The sequence below is a fragment of the Leucoraja erinacea genome, chromosome 30, assembly GCF_028641065.1.
Source record: "Leucoraja erinacea ecotype New England chromosome 30, Leri_hhj_1, whole genome shotgun sequence".
Lineage (NCBI taxonomy): Eukaryota > Metazoa > Chordata > Chondrichthyes > Rajiformes > Rajidae > Leucoraja > Leucoraja erinaceus.
In genome coordinates this window covers 18,609,000-18,628,423 of record NC_073406.1, presented here as the reverse complement: position 1 = coordinate 18,628,423, position 19,424 = coordinate 18,609,000, and the positions used below count along the sequence as shown (strand labels likewise).

At 44.8% G+C, this 19,424-nt stretch overlaps 1 protein-coding gene across 3 annotated transcripts in view; it reads left to right on the top strand.

Annotated features, from left to right (window-relative positions):
- Window positions 1-11,387: 11,387 nt before the first annotated feature.
- The window catches only part of plekhn1 (pleckstrin homology domain containing, family N member 1), a 47,247-nt gene continuing 39,210 nt past the window's right edge, over window positions 11,388-19,424 (top strand). For 2 of the 3 annotated variants that reach the window (XM_055659593.1, XM_055659592.1), the window contains exons 1-2: window positions 11,389-11,624; window positions 15,579-15,681. In XM_055659593.1, coding sequence (XP_055515568.1) covers window positions 11,548-11,624; window positions 15,579-15,681 — 180 coding nt within the window. In that variant the 5' untranslated portion in view covers window positions 11,389-11,547. Of the gene's footprint in view, window positions 11,625-15,578; window positions 15,682-19,424 lie in introns of all 3 variants that reach the window. The other variant, XR_008725912.1, reaches the window with a different exon arrangement.

Here is a 19,424-nt window from a genome sequence, read left to right as displayed (position 1 = left end):
TATATTTAAGAGGGAGTTAGATGTGGCCCTTGTGACCAAGGGGATCAGAGGGTATGGAGAGAAGGCAGGTACGGGATACTGAGTTGGATGATCAGCCATGATCATATTGAATGGCGGTGCAGGCTCGAAGGGCCGAATGGCCTACTCCTGCACCTAATTTCTATGTTTCTATGTTTCTATGATGTGGACTATATTTCTTGCGAATTGCAACCACCGAACTGTTGCGTCAATAATGGTTACTGGATGCATAGGTCATGAGGTAGGAGCAGAAATAGGCCATTTGGCCCATCAGGTCTACTCCGCCATCCAATCATGGCTGAGCTATCTCTCCCCCCTAACCCCATTCTCCTGCCTTCTCCCCTTAATCCCTGCTGTGTTTGAAAGTACAGAGAAGTACAAGTACATGTAGCTTCTTTGGCACAGTCGGTCCCGTTATTCTCTGTTTGCTAAAGGCGCTGACTGAAACTTCAAGTCACATCGAGCGGAGTTTATTGCTATTTACACAAATACAGTGAGGTACAGGTACAATGAAAAGCTTGCTTGCAGCAGCATCACAGGCACATAAACGACACTCATATAAATTATATGTAAATTATACATCTGCAATACAGTGCAGAGTGAATGTGTGGAATTCATTGCAACAGACGGCTGTGGAGGCAGAGTCATTTGGCTATTTTTAAAGTGATTGACAAAATTCTTGATTGTAATGGCATCAAAGGTTATGGGAGAAGGCAGAGAGAATTTGAGAGGGGAAGAGAGTCATCCATTTAAACTTACAAAATTCTTAAGGGGTTGGACAGGCTAGATGCAGGAAGATTGTTCCCGATGTTAGGGAAGTCCAGGACAAGGGGTCACAGCTTAAGGATAAGGGGGAAATCCTTTAAAACCGAGATGAGAAGAACTTTTTTCATCAGAGAGTGGTGAATCTCTGGAACTCTCTGCCACAGAGGGTAGTTTGAGGGCCAGTTCATTGGCTATATTGAAGAGGGAGTTAGATGTGGCCCTTGTGGCTAAAGGGATCGAGGGGGTATGGAGAGAAGGCAGGTACAGGATACTGAGTTAGATGATCAGCCATGATCATATTGAATGGCGGTGCACTCGATGGGCCGAATGGCTTAATTCTGCTCCTATGACATAAACATAAGAAAAAAGTGGCGTGCAAAAATATTAGTCTAAAGATATTAGTCTAAAACAAAATTAGAAAGCAAGTCCATGATAGTGCAAGAGGTGGTCCGTGCAGTTAGAGGTAGGGTTAGAATTCAAGAACCCGGTGGTTTAAGATTGTAGCTGTTCCTGAATATAGCAGATAGTTCGAGCAGGACTACTCTGGACTAAAATTTGTCCTCTGATTTATCTGCTAAAACCTATCCTTTAAAATGTGAAGCCTGCTCAAAAAAAGCAACGTGGCAAGAGACTGCAGATGTTGGAATCTTGAGCAAAAGTCAAAGTGCTGGAGGAATTCTTTGGGCCAAGAGGGAAATGGAGACAACATTTTGGGCTTCGACCCTGCTTCAGGCTAAAGATGACATTTTGGGTTTGGACCCCTCTTCAATCATTTGGGTATTTTTAAAGTGGAGATTGACAAATTCTTGATTAGTAATGGCATCAAAGGTTATGGGGAGAAGGTTCATGTGATACGAGCCAAATTATGCCATTCGGCCCATCAACTCTACGCCATTCGATCATGGGTGATCTATCTATCCCTCTCATCCACATTCTCCTGCCTGCTCCCCCATAGCCATTGAAAAGATAGCATTTGTGGTTGGGACCCTTCTTCAGCCTAAAGAAGGGTCCCGACGCGAAACATTGTCTGTTCATTTCCCCTCCGCAGATGTCGCCTGACCTGCTGAGTTCCTCCAGCACTTTCTTTACAGCTACAAATTGCAAGAGAGTGAACTATGGAGGAAAGTTTAGAATGAATCCAATGGGGAGAAATGGTAGGTGATTCCTTCACTGGCCGTTTGGCAGGTTTGGTGGATTGGCAACAAAAGGAAGTGGTCCAGGAGAATAGTTGAGTGCATTCTAAAGGGAATTGGATGAGTTAATGAGAGAAGAAAGCGACAGTCTGAAGAAGGGTCTCGACCCGAAAAGTCACCCATTCCTTCTCTCCAGAGATGCTGCCTGTCCCGCTGAGTTACTCCAGCTTTTTGTGTCTATCTTCAGTTTAAACCAGCATCTGCAGTTCCTTCTTACACAACATCAAAAGCAATGTTGAAAGGCTAATGTGAAATATGTGGCGAGCTGTGTAGAGATGGAAGCCAAGGTTTATAGACCAAATAGTCAAGAGTGTTTTATCGTTATGTGTCCCGAAATAGAACAATGAAATTCTTATATGCAACAGCACAACAGCTGTGCAAACATAGTGTTCTCGAAACACACACATATATATTATACGTATATATAAAAAGCTGGAGTAACTCAGTGGGACAGACAGCATCTCTGGAGAGAAGGAAAGGGTGACGTTTCAGGTCGACGCCGAGTCTGAAGAAGGGTCTCGACCCGAAATGTCAACATTTCCTTCTCTCCGGAGATGCTACCTGTCCTGCTGAGTTACTCCAGCTTTTTGTGTTTATCTTTGGTGGGGAAGGGTTGACTAGCAGTTACTACATGGAGTAAAGGGCCTGTCCCATTTATTTAGGCGACCGTATTTGCGAGTTCAGGAGACTCTGTGCCCGCCACAAGCTCCCCACATGGTCGTAGGTGGTCTCAGGCGAGTCTCCTTCATTGTCGAGAGGAGTTCCCGCACGGTGGTTACTATTCGCGGCCTCAGCATGGTCGCGCAAAAATTTTCAACATGTTGAAAAATTTTCCGCAACCAAAAATTGATCGCCATGGAGAAAATCGATATTTTTGAAGTTGCAGTGTAGTGGTAGTGGGGTCGCCATGTCGTGGTAGGTAGTCGACGTAGCCGTAGGTAATCTCCTTTGCTGACCCGGCATTTTAATTGACTCATTGGGGGACGAAAAACGTAAGCATGAGTTTTCAGAACCAAGGATAACCGACCGGTAATGTTAAATGCCCGCTAAACTTCACAGCTGTGTATCTCTGGTTTATTAAAAGTTGTCTGGCTTCTTAAAAGTTTCTCCCCCCCCCCTCCTCCCCTGCCCCCCTCCCCCCTCCCTCCTTCTCCCCCCCCCTGCCCCCTCCCCTCTCCTTCCCCCCTTCCCCCCTCCCTCCCCCTCCTTTCCCCTCCCCCCCCCCTCCCTCCTTCTCCCCCCCCCCCTTCTCCCCTGCCCCCCCTCCTCTCCCTCTCCCCTCCCTCCCTCCCTCCCTCTCCTCCCTCCCTCCTCTCTCCCCCCCCCCCTCCCTCCCCCTCCCCCCCCTCTCCCCCCCTTCTCCCCTTCCTCATTCCCCCCTCCCCGCTCTTTTGAAGGACTTGGCATACACTGTGCTAGCCGTCTTTAACCTTCCTGTTCATCGTGGGTATCACATTGGCTTTGCAACGTGTGAATTTCAGACAACACGCTAAAACATAGATTGTGCATACATTATAGAGGAATTATACATACATACATTTTTACAGGACGGTGAATTCTACATACATTTTACAATTGGTACAAACTTACACAATTGGTAAACAAGTCCATGGCAGTGCACCGGGTGGTCCGTAGAGTTACGTTGCTGAGTTATGATTACTTGGTTCAAGAACCTGATGGTTGTCGGAAAGTAGCTGCTCCTGAACCTGGTGGTGTGGGATTACAGGCGTCTGGAACGCTCAGACACAATGGGCACAAACTGCTGGAGTACCTCAGCAGGACAGGCGGCATCTCTGGATAGAAGGGTTGGGTGACGTTTTGGGTCGAGACCCTTCTTCAGACTGAGAATCGGGGGAGGGAGAAACGAGGGATATGGAAGGGTAAGGTGTGAAAACGAACGATCAAAGAGGACGAAGATCATGGAAAATGTAGAATAGATCATTGTTCGCCAGGGGAAGTTGACACCGAGGCATTCAAAGTAAAATTTAATCAGGACAGTCAAACTAGTTGGAGAACTAGGATGGGTGGGGGGGGAGGTGGAGAGTGAGGGAAAGCAAGGGTTACTTGAAGATGGAGAAGTCAATATTGATACCGCTGGGTTGTAAGCTGCCCAAGCGAAATATGAGGTGCTGTTCCTCCAATTTGTATTTGGGCCTCACTCTGACAACTCTTTCCTGATGAGCATCGAGAAGAGGGCATGGATATATGTGTTTAAATTATATAAGTGGTTGGAAGGGAAGAGCTGCTGCCTCGTACCTCCAATATCCCGGTTCAATCCCGAACTTATGTGGAGTTTGTATGTTCTCCCTGTGACGCTGTGAGTTTCCGCCCACACATCCCAAACACGTGCAGGTTGGGAGGTTAAATTGCCTCCAGCATGCGGATTTGTCATTGTTCCTGGGGGGAATTGATAGGAATGTCGGAAAAATACATTTGTGCATAAAATGATGAGAGGACTAGGTCGGGTAGTTGCACAGTGTCTCTTGCCCAGAGTAGGTGAATCGAGGACCAGAGGACATAGGTTTAAGGTGAAGGGGAAAAGATTTAATAGGCATCTGAGGGGTAACTTTTTCCACACAAAGGTTGGTGGGTGTATGGAACGTGCTGCCAGAGGAGGTATTTGAGGCAAGGAGTATCCCAACTTTTAAGAAACAGATAGACAGGTATATGGGTTGTACAGGTTTGGTGGGACATGGTCTAGTGTAGCTGGGACATGTTAGCCGGTGTGGGCAAGTAGGGATGAAGGGCCTGTTTCCACACTGCATCATTCTATGGCGCTATGACTCTAATAACATAATATCAGTGTATGGGGGGGGGGGATAGAAACAGGCCTTTTGGCCCATCCAGTCTGTGCCGACCAGCAACAATCTATTTACATGAATACCATTTTATTCTACCCATATTTCCCAAAACTCCCCCAGATTCTACAAGTCATCTTTACATAATTTACCGATACCAATTCACCTAGTAAGCTGCACATCTTTGGGAAGTGGGTGGAAACCAGAGCATCAGGGGAACCCCAATGTGGTCACAGAGAAAATGCAAACTCATCATTGAGAGCTGTAAGGCAACAAGCCTAGCGCTGTGCCACTTTGAGCCTTGCTGAATGAATCTATGACAATGTACGGCCATGACCTTGTATTCAACTAGAGGGTGGTCCTGACCTCCTATCTACCTCCTTGGATGATCTTTTATCAACCCTTGGTGGACTTTGTCATCCACTAAATGCTATTTATTCCCTTTATCCTGTATCTGTTCTCTGTGGATTGTACTCAGAATCATTTCTAGTCTTTTCACTGACTGGATGGCACACACAACTGGGTAGAGCTGTTCACTGTACCTCAGCACATGTGACAATAACAAACTAAACTACACTAACTAAACTAAACTGAAGAAGTCTGAACTGAATTAGTTTGATAAAGGGTCCAGACCTGAAACGTCACCCATCCTTTTGTTCCATAGATGCCGCCTGACTTGCTGAGTTACTCCAGCACTTTGTGTCTACCTTTAATCTAAATTACACTAGCCACGGGAGTAGGTTGTGGCTGGCCACATCTGTATTTCAATGATTCAACGATACATTATTGTCCCATGTACCTAGCTATAGTGAAATTCTTTGTTTTTGCATACAATGCGCAAAGTATGCAAAGATACACCACGTATCTGGTGCCGACAGAATTGCAAACGTTACTCATTATAGTCCTGATGCATCCTCGTTGTGTCGGTGAACCCCCACCCCCCCCCCCCCCCTCCTCCATCCGGTCCTTTTGTTTTCTCAGCAGCGCCCCCTCAAACTCAGCAGTGTGACCCATATACCATATCTATTTTTCTTTGGATCTGAATTCAAACATGGACCACACCTGCAGATTTTCCTTCAAGGAAAAAAAAAATCAGGGAATCAGATGGATGTCGATACCAGCTCAATAGTTCCAATAGTCAAGACTGACTGACAACGGAGGAGGCCCAGGACAGAGAGTCTGAAGAAGGGTCTCGACCCAAAACATCACCTATTCCTTTTCTCCAGAGATGCTGTCTGCCCCGCTGAGTTATTCCACCATCTTGCGTCTGTCTCCAGTTTAAACCAACATCTGCAGTTCCTTTTTTTGTGGCAGCAACCCCCTGCAGATCACTTCAACGGTGGATCATCATTTGTGAAGGAAGGAACTGCAGGTGCTGGTTTAAACCAAAGATAGACACAAAGTGCTGGAGTAACTCAGTGGGTCATCATTTGTGATACTGACTTTTTTTCACACTTGTTAAACTATTTGGATTTAAATCCCTCCATTGCTGCTGTTGGGATTCAGACTCATTTCTCCACATCAGTAACTCACCGTAGTTCCAGGAACTTAATCACATGGTACTGTTCCACAATTCAGTGCAGTGGTGATATTTACCTGCTATTTACCTGCCTCCGTCCCACACGTTTTATGACCTGTAATTAAGTAAAAATCCATCAGCCTCAGTAATTAAACGTAATGACTGATCCAGCGTCATATGGCCACTGGCCGTTGAACAATTCCAAATATTCATTGTCTTTGGAGGACGAGGTGGAATTGGCAGGACATAACCGCAGAAGTATTGTGCAGCCAATATGTCCACAGCTAGCTGCCACAAACGGTGCTGAGATTAGGCCCAGCCAATCTGTTTTCGTTGTCGTATTAAATTGGGAATAAAGGCGAAGACTATTTTCTCAATGGGGAGAGGATTCAGAAATTGGAGGTGCAAAGTTTTGTTTAGTTGAGTTTAGTTTATTGTCACGTGTACCGAGGTACAGTGAAAAGCTTTTGTTGCGTGCAAACAAGCCAGCTGAAAGACAATACATGATTACAGTCAATAGACAATAGGTGCAGGCATAGGCCATTCGGCCCTTCGAACCAGCACCGCCATTCACTGTAATCATGGCTGATCATCCACAATCAATACCCCATTCCTGCCTTCTCCCCATATCCATTGACTCCGCTATCATTAAGAGCTCTATCTAACTCTCTCTTGAAAGCATCCAGAGAATTGGCCTCCACCGCCTAATCGAGCCATTTGCAATGACTTGGGTGTGCTGCTGCAGGGTTCCCAAAAAGTTCATTTGCAACTTGAATCGGTAATAAGGAAGGCAAATGCAATGTTGCAATATTGCGAAACGACTAGAATATAAATACAGGAATGTAATGCTGAGGCTTGGAAAGGCACAGGTCAGGCTGCATTTGGAGTATTGTGAGCAGTTTTGGGCCTCATATCTGAGGAAGGATGCGCAAGTGTTGGCGAGCATCCAGAGGAGGTTAGCGAGATTGATCAAGATTGATGCGAGGGATGAGTGGGTTAACATACGATTTGTATTTGACAACACTGGGCCTGTACTCGGTGGAGTTTAGGATGAGGTGGGACCTCATTGAAACTTTCCGAACAGCGAATGTCCTGGATAGGGTGGATGTGGAGAGAATGTTTCCACTGGTGGGAGATCTAGAACCAGAGGGCATAGCCTCAGAATAAAAGGACATACCTTTAGGAAGGAGATTTCTCTTTGTGGAGGAATTTCTTTAGTCAGAGGTTTGGTGAATCTGTGGAATTCATTGCGATTTTAGAGTGCGATTTGATGGATGGCATACAGAACAAGCATTTCACGCAATCTGTTCACGTGACAATAAAAAACTATTGAACCTTTGATTCACTTGCTTTGCGCACTACCACAGCAAGTACCATCGAAAGCAAGCAATCCACCAAAACATGACTCAACGGCTTCTGAAAGTCATAAAAGTCACTAATCAAATCCAGCCTCTCCTCTGACATTTGGAAGTAGAAATACCATCCACCCAAAATTCAAAGAAGTGTTTGGATAGATCAGATAATCGCACAATGAAGTTTGTCACAACGTCAGTGCTGACTCGTTCAGTCGTTGGGTTTCAGAGCGCTCCCTCAGTCCTTTCTGAAAGGAGGGCTGATGAATTTGCTTGTAGCTGCTTGGACTTGTTCAGAGTTGCACAAGGAACGAGAAGACTGCGGAAAAATTGTGCCAAGCCGCAATATTCCGCTATGTTGTAACAACTGATGAGTATCTGTTACGTACTCTCCAGCCTGGGCAAAGATTGGCGTGATATGTAGAAAGAAGGAACTGAAGATTCTGGTTAATACATAGAAGGATACAAAGTGCTGGAGTAACATGGATAGGATAGTAACTCAGCAGGTCAGGCAGCATCTCTGGAGAACATGGATAGGACCATCAAATACTGGAGTAACTGTTCTCCAGTGATGTTCTCCGGAGATGCTGCCTGATCTACTGAGTTACTCCAGCACTTTGTGCCCTCCTGACGTGGTGTGGTTAGATTTGATCAGATGGGTCAAGAGGCTTGTTCTACGTATGAATCTTCTGATTTGCCAACGCCTTCAATTTAAAATCCTTGTCCTTGTTTGGACATTAGAATCAAAGGAAATGGAGGCAAGGGTGGGAAGGTTGAGGCAACCTAGCAGTCATGATCGTATCACATTACAGAACAGGTTAGAAGTGCCAGTGGTTACTCTTCTTCCTCCTGCCAGTGGCAGAGGCAGGAGAATTGATCATGGAGAATGAGGAAATGGCAGAGCAATTGTGCCAGAACTATTAGAGAATCAAGGGGAGAGCAAGAATGAGGAAGTGAGGAAAATAAATACGTCAAAAAATCATTTTAGAGATGAAATTCTCTTTATTCTAAGAAGAGAGGTACAAGGACTGCAGATGCAGAAATCTTGAGCAAAACACAAAGTGCTCTTTGAGGAGTCACCGATCCTCAATCCAGTGATCCCATCATCCACCGTGCTCTGTTATTGCATCATAGAGTCACTGAACATGGAAACAGGACTTGCAGCTCATTGAATCTATGTCGACCAACAAGCACCCATTTGCACTAATCCTACACTAATCCTAATTCATTCTCCCAACATTACCATCAAGTCCCTCTAGATTCTGCCCCTCAACCACACATAAGGCATCTAGCAGTGGCTGTATATTTTTTTGTGATATGAGAAACGAGAGCGCCCAAAGGAAGCCCACACCGTTTACGGGACGAACATGCAAACATATACAATGCCAGAGGCCAAAATTGAACCTGGAATACCGGATGTATGAGGCAGAGGCTCTACTAGCTTTAGCACAGCGCCACTGCAACAAGAATGAAAAAAAGTTACAGATGCTGAAAATCTGAAAAACAGAGATTGCTGGAAATACTCAGTGGGGTCAGACAGCATCTGTGGACGGATGTACCCCAAAAAAACATCTCATCCACAGACAGAACATAGAATGTGCAGCGCGGGGGTCGGGTTGGCACATAAGTCGGGCCTGCGGTCGAGGGCGAGGATGGCATTGGCGGTCGTGGACAAGCTAAGTGGGTACCGGAGGTCGGACACTCTGCCGAGAACAAAGGGGGACCAGGATTGGGGGGGAACAGCTGAGAGGGAGAACAAATGGAGGACCCGACGTGGGAGGAACCGCTGAGAACTTCGGGGGACCACAAATGGAATGTGTTAAAAATAGTCTGTGTTGAAATAGGATACATGTAATTTTGTCTACGCCCTTTGTGTGGTGACTCTTTGCACACCTTGGGTACGCAAAACAAAGAATATGACTTGTCACATGTGACAATAAAGTTTCATTCATTCATTCATTCATTCATTCATCATTCATTCATTCATTCAATCATCCATGTCCTATCCAGATGCACCTCAGCTTTCTATGGCAACTGCTCTGCCTAAGTCCATAACAAATTGCAGACACTTGTGAACACAACCCAGTCCACCACATACAGACCAGCCTCCCTCCCATCGACTCCATCTGCACTTCAGGTTGCCTCGGAAAACAAACCAACATTATCACGAACCACTCACACCCCGGACATTCCCTCTTCTCCTCTATCAGTTGGGCTGAGATATAAAAGTTTGACAGCGCTTACCACCAGATTCCAGAGCAGCTTTGCCTCCCTGTTATCAGACTCTTGAGTGCACGTCTCATCTGCAAAGGATGAATTTCCCAACCTTGTTTGTTTACTTTTGTCACGTGTACCAAGATACAGTGAAAGGCTTTTGTTTGTGTGTTATCTCGTCACGAAAAGACGATACTTGAATATAATCAAGCCGTCCACAGTGCAAAGATAAAGAATAATGGGTACAATATTTAGTGCACAGATATAACATTGACGTCCGATGAAGACTGATTAAAGAAAGTTCAAAGGTCTCCAATGAAGTAGATGGGAGGTCAGGACCGCACTCTAGCTGATGAGACGATCGTTCAGTTGCCAGATAACAGCTGGGAAGACACTGTTCCAGAATCTCGTGGTATGTGTTTTCAAACTTCTGTATCTCCTTCAGATGGGAGAGGGGAGAAGAGGGAGCGGCAGGGACTAGATTGGTCCTTGATTTTGCTGGTGGCCATGCCAACCTTACAGCGTGAAGAGTAGACGGACTTGATTGAAGGGAGACTGGCAAGTTGCAAAATAAGGGCATTGGAGAAATCTTCCAATCTACCTCACTGCTGCCATTACACTTTTTCCCCCCATTATCTGGACTTTCTATTAGCGGCAACTCTAAATTGTGCACTACCTGATGTACTCGTATGGTATAATTTGACTGGATAGCACGCAAAACAAAGTTTTTTTCAAATTGTATCTCGGTCTACGTGCCATTAATAAACCAATAAATAGTACTGGTAAGAAACGGTTAATCTGGGACTTTTCTCCATGGCCCCCATTTTGCAACTTACCAGATGCTTAGCACCTCTAACCTTTAAACTGGAGCTGAACAGATATCCATCTCTGAGGAAAGATGATTTCAAATTACGGGGATGGAAAATGCTCTTGTACTCTGGAAGTTGTGATCAATTGTCCCAGACAGTGAATCTAAATGGACACCCCCACAGTTTTATTTTCTCTTGTGCAACTGGTTTGTCCCTCTCTGCCCCAGGAAGCAGTGTTGCTCAGGGTTGGGTGAGGGAGGGTGGATGTGAGGTTTCAATGCCCAAGGGTCTGGTGGGTTTGAATGGCCTGCTGGAGTTCCGCTGTAAGCTAATCGGTGTTTGGATGAAATGACACACTCGGATGTATATTCCTTTCCAGTTGTTCCATGTACTGACACCCACACTATAAATCAACCAGCGCCACTTGACACTCTGTAAAATTAGTAACTGGGTGGGACATATGGCCTTAGCATCCTAAAACCAGCAGGACAATTCAATTATAAACCCTCATGGCGTGTCAGCTCTGCACACAAAACAAGTTTGTGCAGTCAAACCAAAAAGACAACACAAGCAAAAAAAAAAACAACTTTTCATCACACCGTCCACCTGCATTTGTCTACCTGTAGAGGCATTTAGATGTTGCATGCATCTGGGAAAAAAAAATAAGACCTTTAACCTAATCACTCCCATCCCCCATCAGGTTTGTCGACGATGCCACACCCACTGGAATCATTACCTTATAAGCGGAAATTGGGAATGTGTTAATGCACCGTGTAGTCAGACGACCTTGAGTCTGCTATCGAGTTGTGATCGTCTCGGGGGGAAACTTGGAGTTTCCTCAGCGGGCGACAGAGGACAGAAGACAGAGCCGCAGTACGAATGGGCAACTCCAACTCCTGCATCCCCAGGAGGTTGAAGCGGCCGAAGAAGCGGAGAAAGCGATTGAGAGAGAATCGGTACGTAGTCCCACAACGTGAGACATCGTGTTCGCAGCGACAGAACCCAGTTAACCTTTAAACCAAGGCAGCGCTGTCAAAGGGGAGCCGTGTGCGCTGTAAAAACAGCAATAACATTTCAACTAGACTTTGCTAATTTTCGTAAATGCTTTAATTGGATTTTTCGGTGATGTTTTCTTAAGTAAAATGTGGACAATCATGAATGGAACTTGAACTTACACAACCTAAAAAACTTAGAAACACTGCAACCTCTAAGTGAGCTTTGAACTACATTGGCTTGAGGGCATTGGCTTGGACTTTTTTATTTTATTACTGTTTGTATGTGTAGATATACATTGTGTGTGTATGTATGTGTAGATATACATGTGTAGATATACATTGTGTATGTATGTGTAGATATACATTGTGTGTATGTATATGTAGATATACCTTGTGTGTATGTATATATCTTAAATTTTATAATATAAAAAGGTTCTATATATGTATATACATCTACTAATCTTTAAATTTTGCAATATAATAAAGGATATATTGAACTTTTATTATATTGTTTACAGAGTGATATTGTTACATATAATAATATTATGCTGCTGCAAGTAAGAATTTGATTGTTCTGTTTGGGACATATGAGAAACCATGACTAATCTGAAACATTATTATGACTGGAATTCAATTTTAAAGATAAAACTGTGGAAAAATACTGAAAGTGAGATAGTGTGGGAATATAGATGAATGTACGTGACTAACACCATGGTAATTTAATCACCGACCCAGATAACCCTGAACGGCACAGCCCCCAGTGCCTGATATATGAACTCCTGGATTAGACCAATTCCTCTTTGACTTTACTACAGTGTGAGGTTTACAGCCGTCTGATTAATTTGCTGTCTGGCCATGTATTTTTAAGCGGGCTAACGAGATTATTGAACAATCCACAAAACCATGTTGCCACAGTGCACTTCCAGACACAATTAAAAATTTTTTTTTTTTTTTAAGATTCCTTGGAGTAATTTTATTTTCCTTTCACTTAGACTTTCTATGTCGGAGGCATTGATTGTGCTTCAGGTGATACTTAAATTAATTGACCAGATGGTAAATTACTCTGCATTTTCTGGGCTACTTTCTTTGCAGCGGCAGCTGGAGTTACTTCTGCAGAGTACAGAGGGAGTGTCTGGGGCTATAATGGGGAGATTCTTTGCTTTGTCGCTACTCAAATGTAATAAACCTTGGTTTAGTACAGTCATAGCTGAATTGTGGATAGACACAAAAAGCTGGAGTAACACTGCGGGGCAGGCAGCATCTCTGGAGAGAAGGAATACGTGATGTTTTGGGTCGAGATTTCAGAACGGTCTCTTTCCTTCTCCAGAGATGCTGCCTGTCCCGCTGAGTTTCTCCAGCTTTTTGTGTCTTCGGTTTAAACCTGCACCTGTTCCTTCCTACACGGAGCACAATCCATTCCCATCTATCTATTGGAGTCCTGGAGCTGTACAGATCCTTTGGCCCACCTTGTTCATGCATACTGGGCTAGTCCCGTATGCCTGCATTTGGCACATATCTCTCCAAACAATTCCTATCCTTGATTAGTACAGGGAGAAGGCAGGAGTGTGGGGTTAGGAGGATCAGCCATGATTGATTGGCAGAGTTGACTTGATGGGCTGAATGGCCTAATTCTGCCCCTATCGCTTATGAACATCCATCTAAATGTCTTTAAAGATTGTAATAGTTTCTGCATCTACAGCTTTCCCTGGAAATTCATTCTAGATAAGGACTACTCGGAGTGGACAAAGTTGCTTTTTTCAAATCTCTCCCCTCTTGCCTTAAGTCCATGCCCTCTAGTTTTTGATTACTGTATCCTAAAAGGTGGGAAAAGACTGAGCATTCGCCTTGTATATGCTCCTCGTGATCTTGTACCCTTCAATATCATATCTCTGTCTCCTACACGTCTACAAAACAAAGTGCCAATATTTCCCTGCAACTCGGGCATGCAAGCCCAATCAACATCCTGGTGAATCTCTTCTGCACTCTTTCCAATGTGTTTGCTCAATGACACATATTTACGCAGACAGATGGAATTGAATTATTTTGACAAAGTCCACTTTGTATTTGAGTCCTCTATCACAAGCCAGTTAGTTGCTGCCTGAATGGTGAACGGAAGTCACATGACACTTTCCCATTCATAATGTGAATCATTTTGGCTCTTGGTTCACTTGGACTCTGACCCTTGCTAACAAAGCATGCAACCTTTCCATTTAAAATGATCACTGTGAAGAGCAATTGTTTCTTCTGGTTCTGTTTCCCCCTCAACAACACACACCTGGAGGTGATCACCTCCTTTTTCAATAGCACTCTAGCCATTGCAAGGAAACTTCTCCCTCCTGGACAGCCCAGAACCCTTAACGTTAGTGGCAATGAAAAATAGATCCACTTGTTTCTGAATTTTTTTATTTTTTTTTTAATATAGTGCCAAAATTACACTAAACTCTTACTTTGGATCACTGAAAAATGGTTGATGGAGAAGGTTGAGCTGTAATGGTGTATGTGTAACATTCATAGGGTGCGATAGCACAGAAGGAGGTCCTTCAGCTCGCCAAGTCCATGCTGACTATCAGCCACCCATTTACACTAACATTGGATGAATCCCACTTTACCCCATCCATCCATCCCCAGGTTCTGTCACTCACTTACTACATATTTAGAGTGGCTGATTAACTTGCAACCCGCACGTCTTTGGGGAATGGGAGGAAACGCGTGTGGTCACAGGACAAGCATGCAAACTCCACATAGAAAGCACTCAAGAACAGTGTTGCTGGTAATTGGCCCCAGGTTGCACACTGATCCTTATGGGACTGGGAACAATCAAAATGCATTGCTCCTTGGAGGTACGTGCATACATAGTCTTAATGCCATTAGGTATATTTTATACAGCACATGGCTGATTATTGGGGGGGGAAGCAGGGAGCAAGCACTCTGTTCGCCCACCTCCATTTACCTGCTTCAATGGGACCTCTAGTCAACAGAATCAAGAGTATTTAACTGTTGCATGTACTAGCAACAGAATAATGAAATTCTTACAGTAATTGCTGCAGCAGATCGGGCCATGACAACAGAATAACACGATTAAATAAATAATACAATAAATTAATAATAGCAAAACCATAATAGTGCAAACTATATGTTGACGAAACAAAGTGCAGGCTCGGCAATTGTTTTGTTGAACACCTCCATGGCGCTCAGTCCGACACGCTCAGTCCCACATGCTCTAGGCCCACACGATCCCGATTTGCTGATTGCGAAACACCTTAACTCCCCTTCCTATTCCCACATTGACCTTTCTGTCCTGGGCCTCCTCCACTGTCAGAATGAGGGCCAATACAAATTGGAGGAACAGCACCTCATATTTCACTTGAGCAGGTTATAACCCAGCGGTATGAATATTGATTTCTCCAACTTCAAGTCGCCCTTGCTTTCCCTCCCTCCCCCACCCTAGTTCTCTGATTAATATCACTGTCCTTCTGATTAATTTTTCTGATTGTATGCCTTGTTGTCAGCTAACAATGAACTATTCTACATATCCTTGAACATCGTCTGCTTTGATCTGTCATTTTCACACCTTGCCCGTCAATATCTCTAGTCTCCTTCTCCCCTGACTCTCAGTCTGAAGAAGGGTCCTGACCAAAATGGCACCCATTCCTTCTCTCCAGAGATGCTGCCTGTCCCGCTGAGTTACTTCAGCATTTTGTGTCCCTATTTGATAGAATTATGTGCAGGCAGATAAAGAGTTGATCATGGCATCATGTTCGGCACAGAGGAGCCTGTTCCTGTGCAATATTGTTGTCTGCTTCCACTCTAACTTGGTCACAAACATTTGTAGCTGAAATGTGTCTGCAGCAATATCTCTGAAGTAAGATATCTCCAAAGGGCTTTGTTTATAGTTGATCTTTCTCTATCTCTCAGCGAACAAGTACAGGAACAGATTTATAGCAAGTTGCCAAACGGGTTGGAGACTGATCAGAATCATGACTACTTCAGCTTGCAAGCAGAAACATGTTCGCTTCAGGTAAGATCCCATAACTTATGGTGCTTGTGATATTTTTTTTAAAACACATGCGTGTATATCAATGTAGAATAACTTGCTTCCTTGTCTTCTGTTTTCAATCCATCTTAATATGTACCTTCTGTAGGAAACAAAAGGCTTGCCTTTCTATAGCACCTGTTGTATCAGTCCATGCCAATGGCTGTGGCAATCAAAAGTGTCAGAGGTTATGGGGAATGGGGTTAGAACAATTTGCAGTTCCTTGTGCGTTAATGTCGACTGTACCAACATAGACATAGAAACATTGAAAATAGGTGCAGGGGTAGGCCATTTGTCCCTTCGAGCTAGCATCGCCATTCAGTATGATCCTGGCTGATCATCCAAATCAGTACCCCGTTTCTGCCTTCTCCCCCTATCCCTTGATTCCGTTAGTCCTAAGAGCTATATCTAACTCTCTATTGAAAATATCCAGGGAATGACCTTCACTGTGGCAGAGAATTCCACACATTCACAACTCTGGGTGAAAATATTTTTCCTCATCTCAGTCCTAAATGGCCTACCCCTTATTCTTAAACTGTGACCCGCTGGTTCTGGACTCCACTAACATCAGGAACATTTTTCCTGCATCTAGCCTGTACAATCCCTTAAGAATTTTGCATGTTTCTATAAGATATCCTCTCATCCTTCTAAGCCCAGTCGATCCATTCTTTCATCACATTGAAGAGTAGATATTGACGGGCCTGCTGCTGTTTTGAAGCTTTTCCTTCCGAATTCACCCGGGAGAGCAGTTGTGCTTGAATTATCGTTGTCTTATGAGTATTTAGTTAGAAAGAATAGTTATAAAGAAAGGATCATCCCCTTGATACAGTCATGATAATTGAGATTATTAACCAGCACACACTGGTGCTGCCTTTAGTAAAGCACAAAGTGCTGGAGGAACTTAGCAGGTCAGGCTGCACCTGTGGAGGGAATGGACAAATGACTTCCTGAATGTGGCAACTTGAGCAGACTGGTAGAAAATGCATAGAGTTTCCTTGTCTTCACTGGTTGGGGCACTATGGCAGATACGTTGCAGCTTTATAGGACTTTGCCTGGCTGGCAGTTGGAGTATTGTGAAGACAGATACAAAATGCTGGAGTAATTCAGCGGGTCAGGCAGTATCTGTGGAGAGAAAGAATGAGTAACATTTTGGGTGGGAACTCTTCTTCAGACCTTCAAGAATTTTGCGTGCAGTTCTGGAAGGATGGGGAGGCTTTGGAAAGATGCAAAGGAATTGGCTATAAACACTGGTTACTCCCAACCCAACCTGTGCCTGCATGTACGTTTGTGAAGGCAGTTTTTTTTATTGTCATGTCTACTGTGTACAGCGAAAAGCCTTTGCCTGCTAACCAGTCAGTAGAAAGGCAAGACATGATTGCAATTGAGCCATTTACAGTGCACAGATACATTATATCTGTATAATGTACACTGAATAACCTTTAGTGCAAGGTCAAGCCAACAAAGTCAGATCAAAGATAGTCCGAGCATCACCAATGTGGTCGATGGTAGTTCAGGACTGCTCTCTAGTTGTGGTAGGGTAGGATTCCTCTCTCGGACCAAGCGAGCACTGCATCTGCCTGTAGCTCAGACCGATACTGCGTTCCAAATAATTCGCTTGCTCTAAATGTTTCGACACACCTCGGTGAGAGCGGCGCAACGATGCAAGTTTTCAACTTTTTCCCTATTTCAATACAAGTAGGAGGTGTGGCACTTGGCAACACTACACAGCCTCGTATTGTTGATAGCAAGCCAGCATTTGGCTGTTGCATGATGGCTCCCAAGACCATGCCTGCCGAGCAATTATATGCTGGGAACATTTTAACACCGTCACCCCGTTTCCTCTCTTCTTTCCTGTGGCGTGCACAGCCGAAAGTTGTAGGACAACTTGTTCTATTTGATCTTCCGTTTGTGCACGTCGAGTTGATTGCATTAGTCAAAACAGGGCGGTTGCAATCTTTCGCCCCGCCCCTCTGTCTGAAACACAGAAGCCTCTGTTCGATCAGTGGCAAAGGTGAGGTTTAACGAAAATCAAACCGTGTGTTTTGAACGCTGTTTGTACTTTGAACATCCAAATGAACTGTTGTCAAATGCTTTGTGCTTCGTTCACAGAATGTTGATGTTGGCATTGATGTTGTTGGCATATTTATATTTAAAATATAAATGTTTTTATATTGTCAAAAATACACATTGTACAGAGTAAAAAAATGTACAAAGCAAAAGCTGCAAACATTCTCGCCCAGCTTGCCCACACCGACCAACATGCCCCATCTACACTAGTCCCTCTAGAACTGTCTTAATTGTTTCTTCAACATTGCAATGGTTCCTGCCCCAACGACCTCCTCTGGCAGCTCGTTCCATACACTCATCATCCTCTGTGTGAAAAATGTTACCCCTCTGGTTCCTATTAAACCTTTCCCCCCCCTCACCTTAAACCTGTGTCCTCTGGTTCTCAATTCCCCTACTCTGTGCAAGAGACTCTGAGCGTCTATCCGATCTATTCCTCATGGATTTTATACACCTCTACACAATCACCCCTTATCCTCCTGCGTCCCAATGAATAGTGTGAACATAGAACAGTACTGCACAGCAACACGCTGTTCGGCCCACTGTGTCCGTGCCGAACATTATGCCGGATTAAACTAATCTCTTCTGCCTGCACGTGGTCCATATCCCTTCCATTCAATGCACTTATCCAAAAGCCTCTTAAATTCCACTGGCATCTGTGCTTCCACCGCCACTCCCTTGGCAGTATATTCCAAGCAGCCAGTAGCCTCTATAAAATAAAAAGTTGCCCTGCAAATCTGCACTAAACGTTGCCCCTCAACCTCAGAGCTTGGTTTAGGTTGTGTCTTGTTGCATGTTATCCACTTAGTGGAACAAATCTACATGATTATCATCGAGCCGTCTGCAGTGTTTAGATATAGGATAAAGGGAATAATGTTTGGTGCAAGATAAAGTCCTTAGAGAAACCCCTCTGGTCCTTGGCATTTCCACCTTGAGGTGGGGGGGGGGGGGGGGGGGGGGGGGGAGGTCTTTTTATGGGGACCTCTTCACCCCATAATCAAAAATTTAAATTGGGGACATTCTCCTCCCCCCAAGTTTTTGTGATCCCGATTTTAAAAATCTCCACTTTCCGCGAGGCAGTGAGGGTGGGACTGAGGATGGAGCGCGATGATTGGAGGAGGGAGACGTGACACAGACCTGCGCCTCATCCACAGGCAGGATCGATCCCGGCCGGGTCTCCGGCTCTGTCCCGAGTGGGGCCCCCCCCCCATGGGTGGCCAGAGAGGTCTGGAGTCTGACGCGAGCTGTACCCCCAGGCCCATAGCCAGCGCAGAGAAGCGGTGCTAAACCCAGCTCAACTCTGCCTGTCCCGCCAGGTTAACCTGCCTGGGCTTGCGGGAAATATGGCCAGCGCGGAGAAGCAGAGCTGGTGTCCCGTCAGTCTAGACAGGGCCGTAGTTAACCCGGTGAGACGGGCAGAGTTGAGATTGAGCTCCTCTAGTATCTTTGATTGAGCCTCCGAAGCCTCGCGCGTGTGTGTGTATGCGCATGCGCGCGCGGCCGCCAAAAAATTCTGTCCCCCGTCCCCTCCATGTTTTGATAGCGAGTTCCGCTCTTGCTTCAGCCCACCGAGATCACACTGACCCTCAAACTCTCTAGTGCTAATTTTACACTAATCCTAATTTTATCCTCTCCATATTCCCATCAACTTCAACTGGATTCCA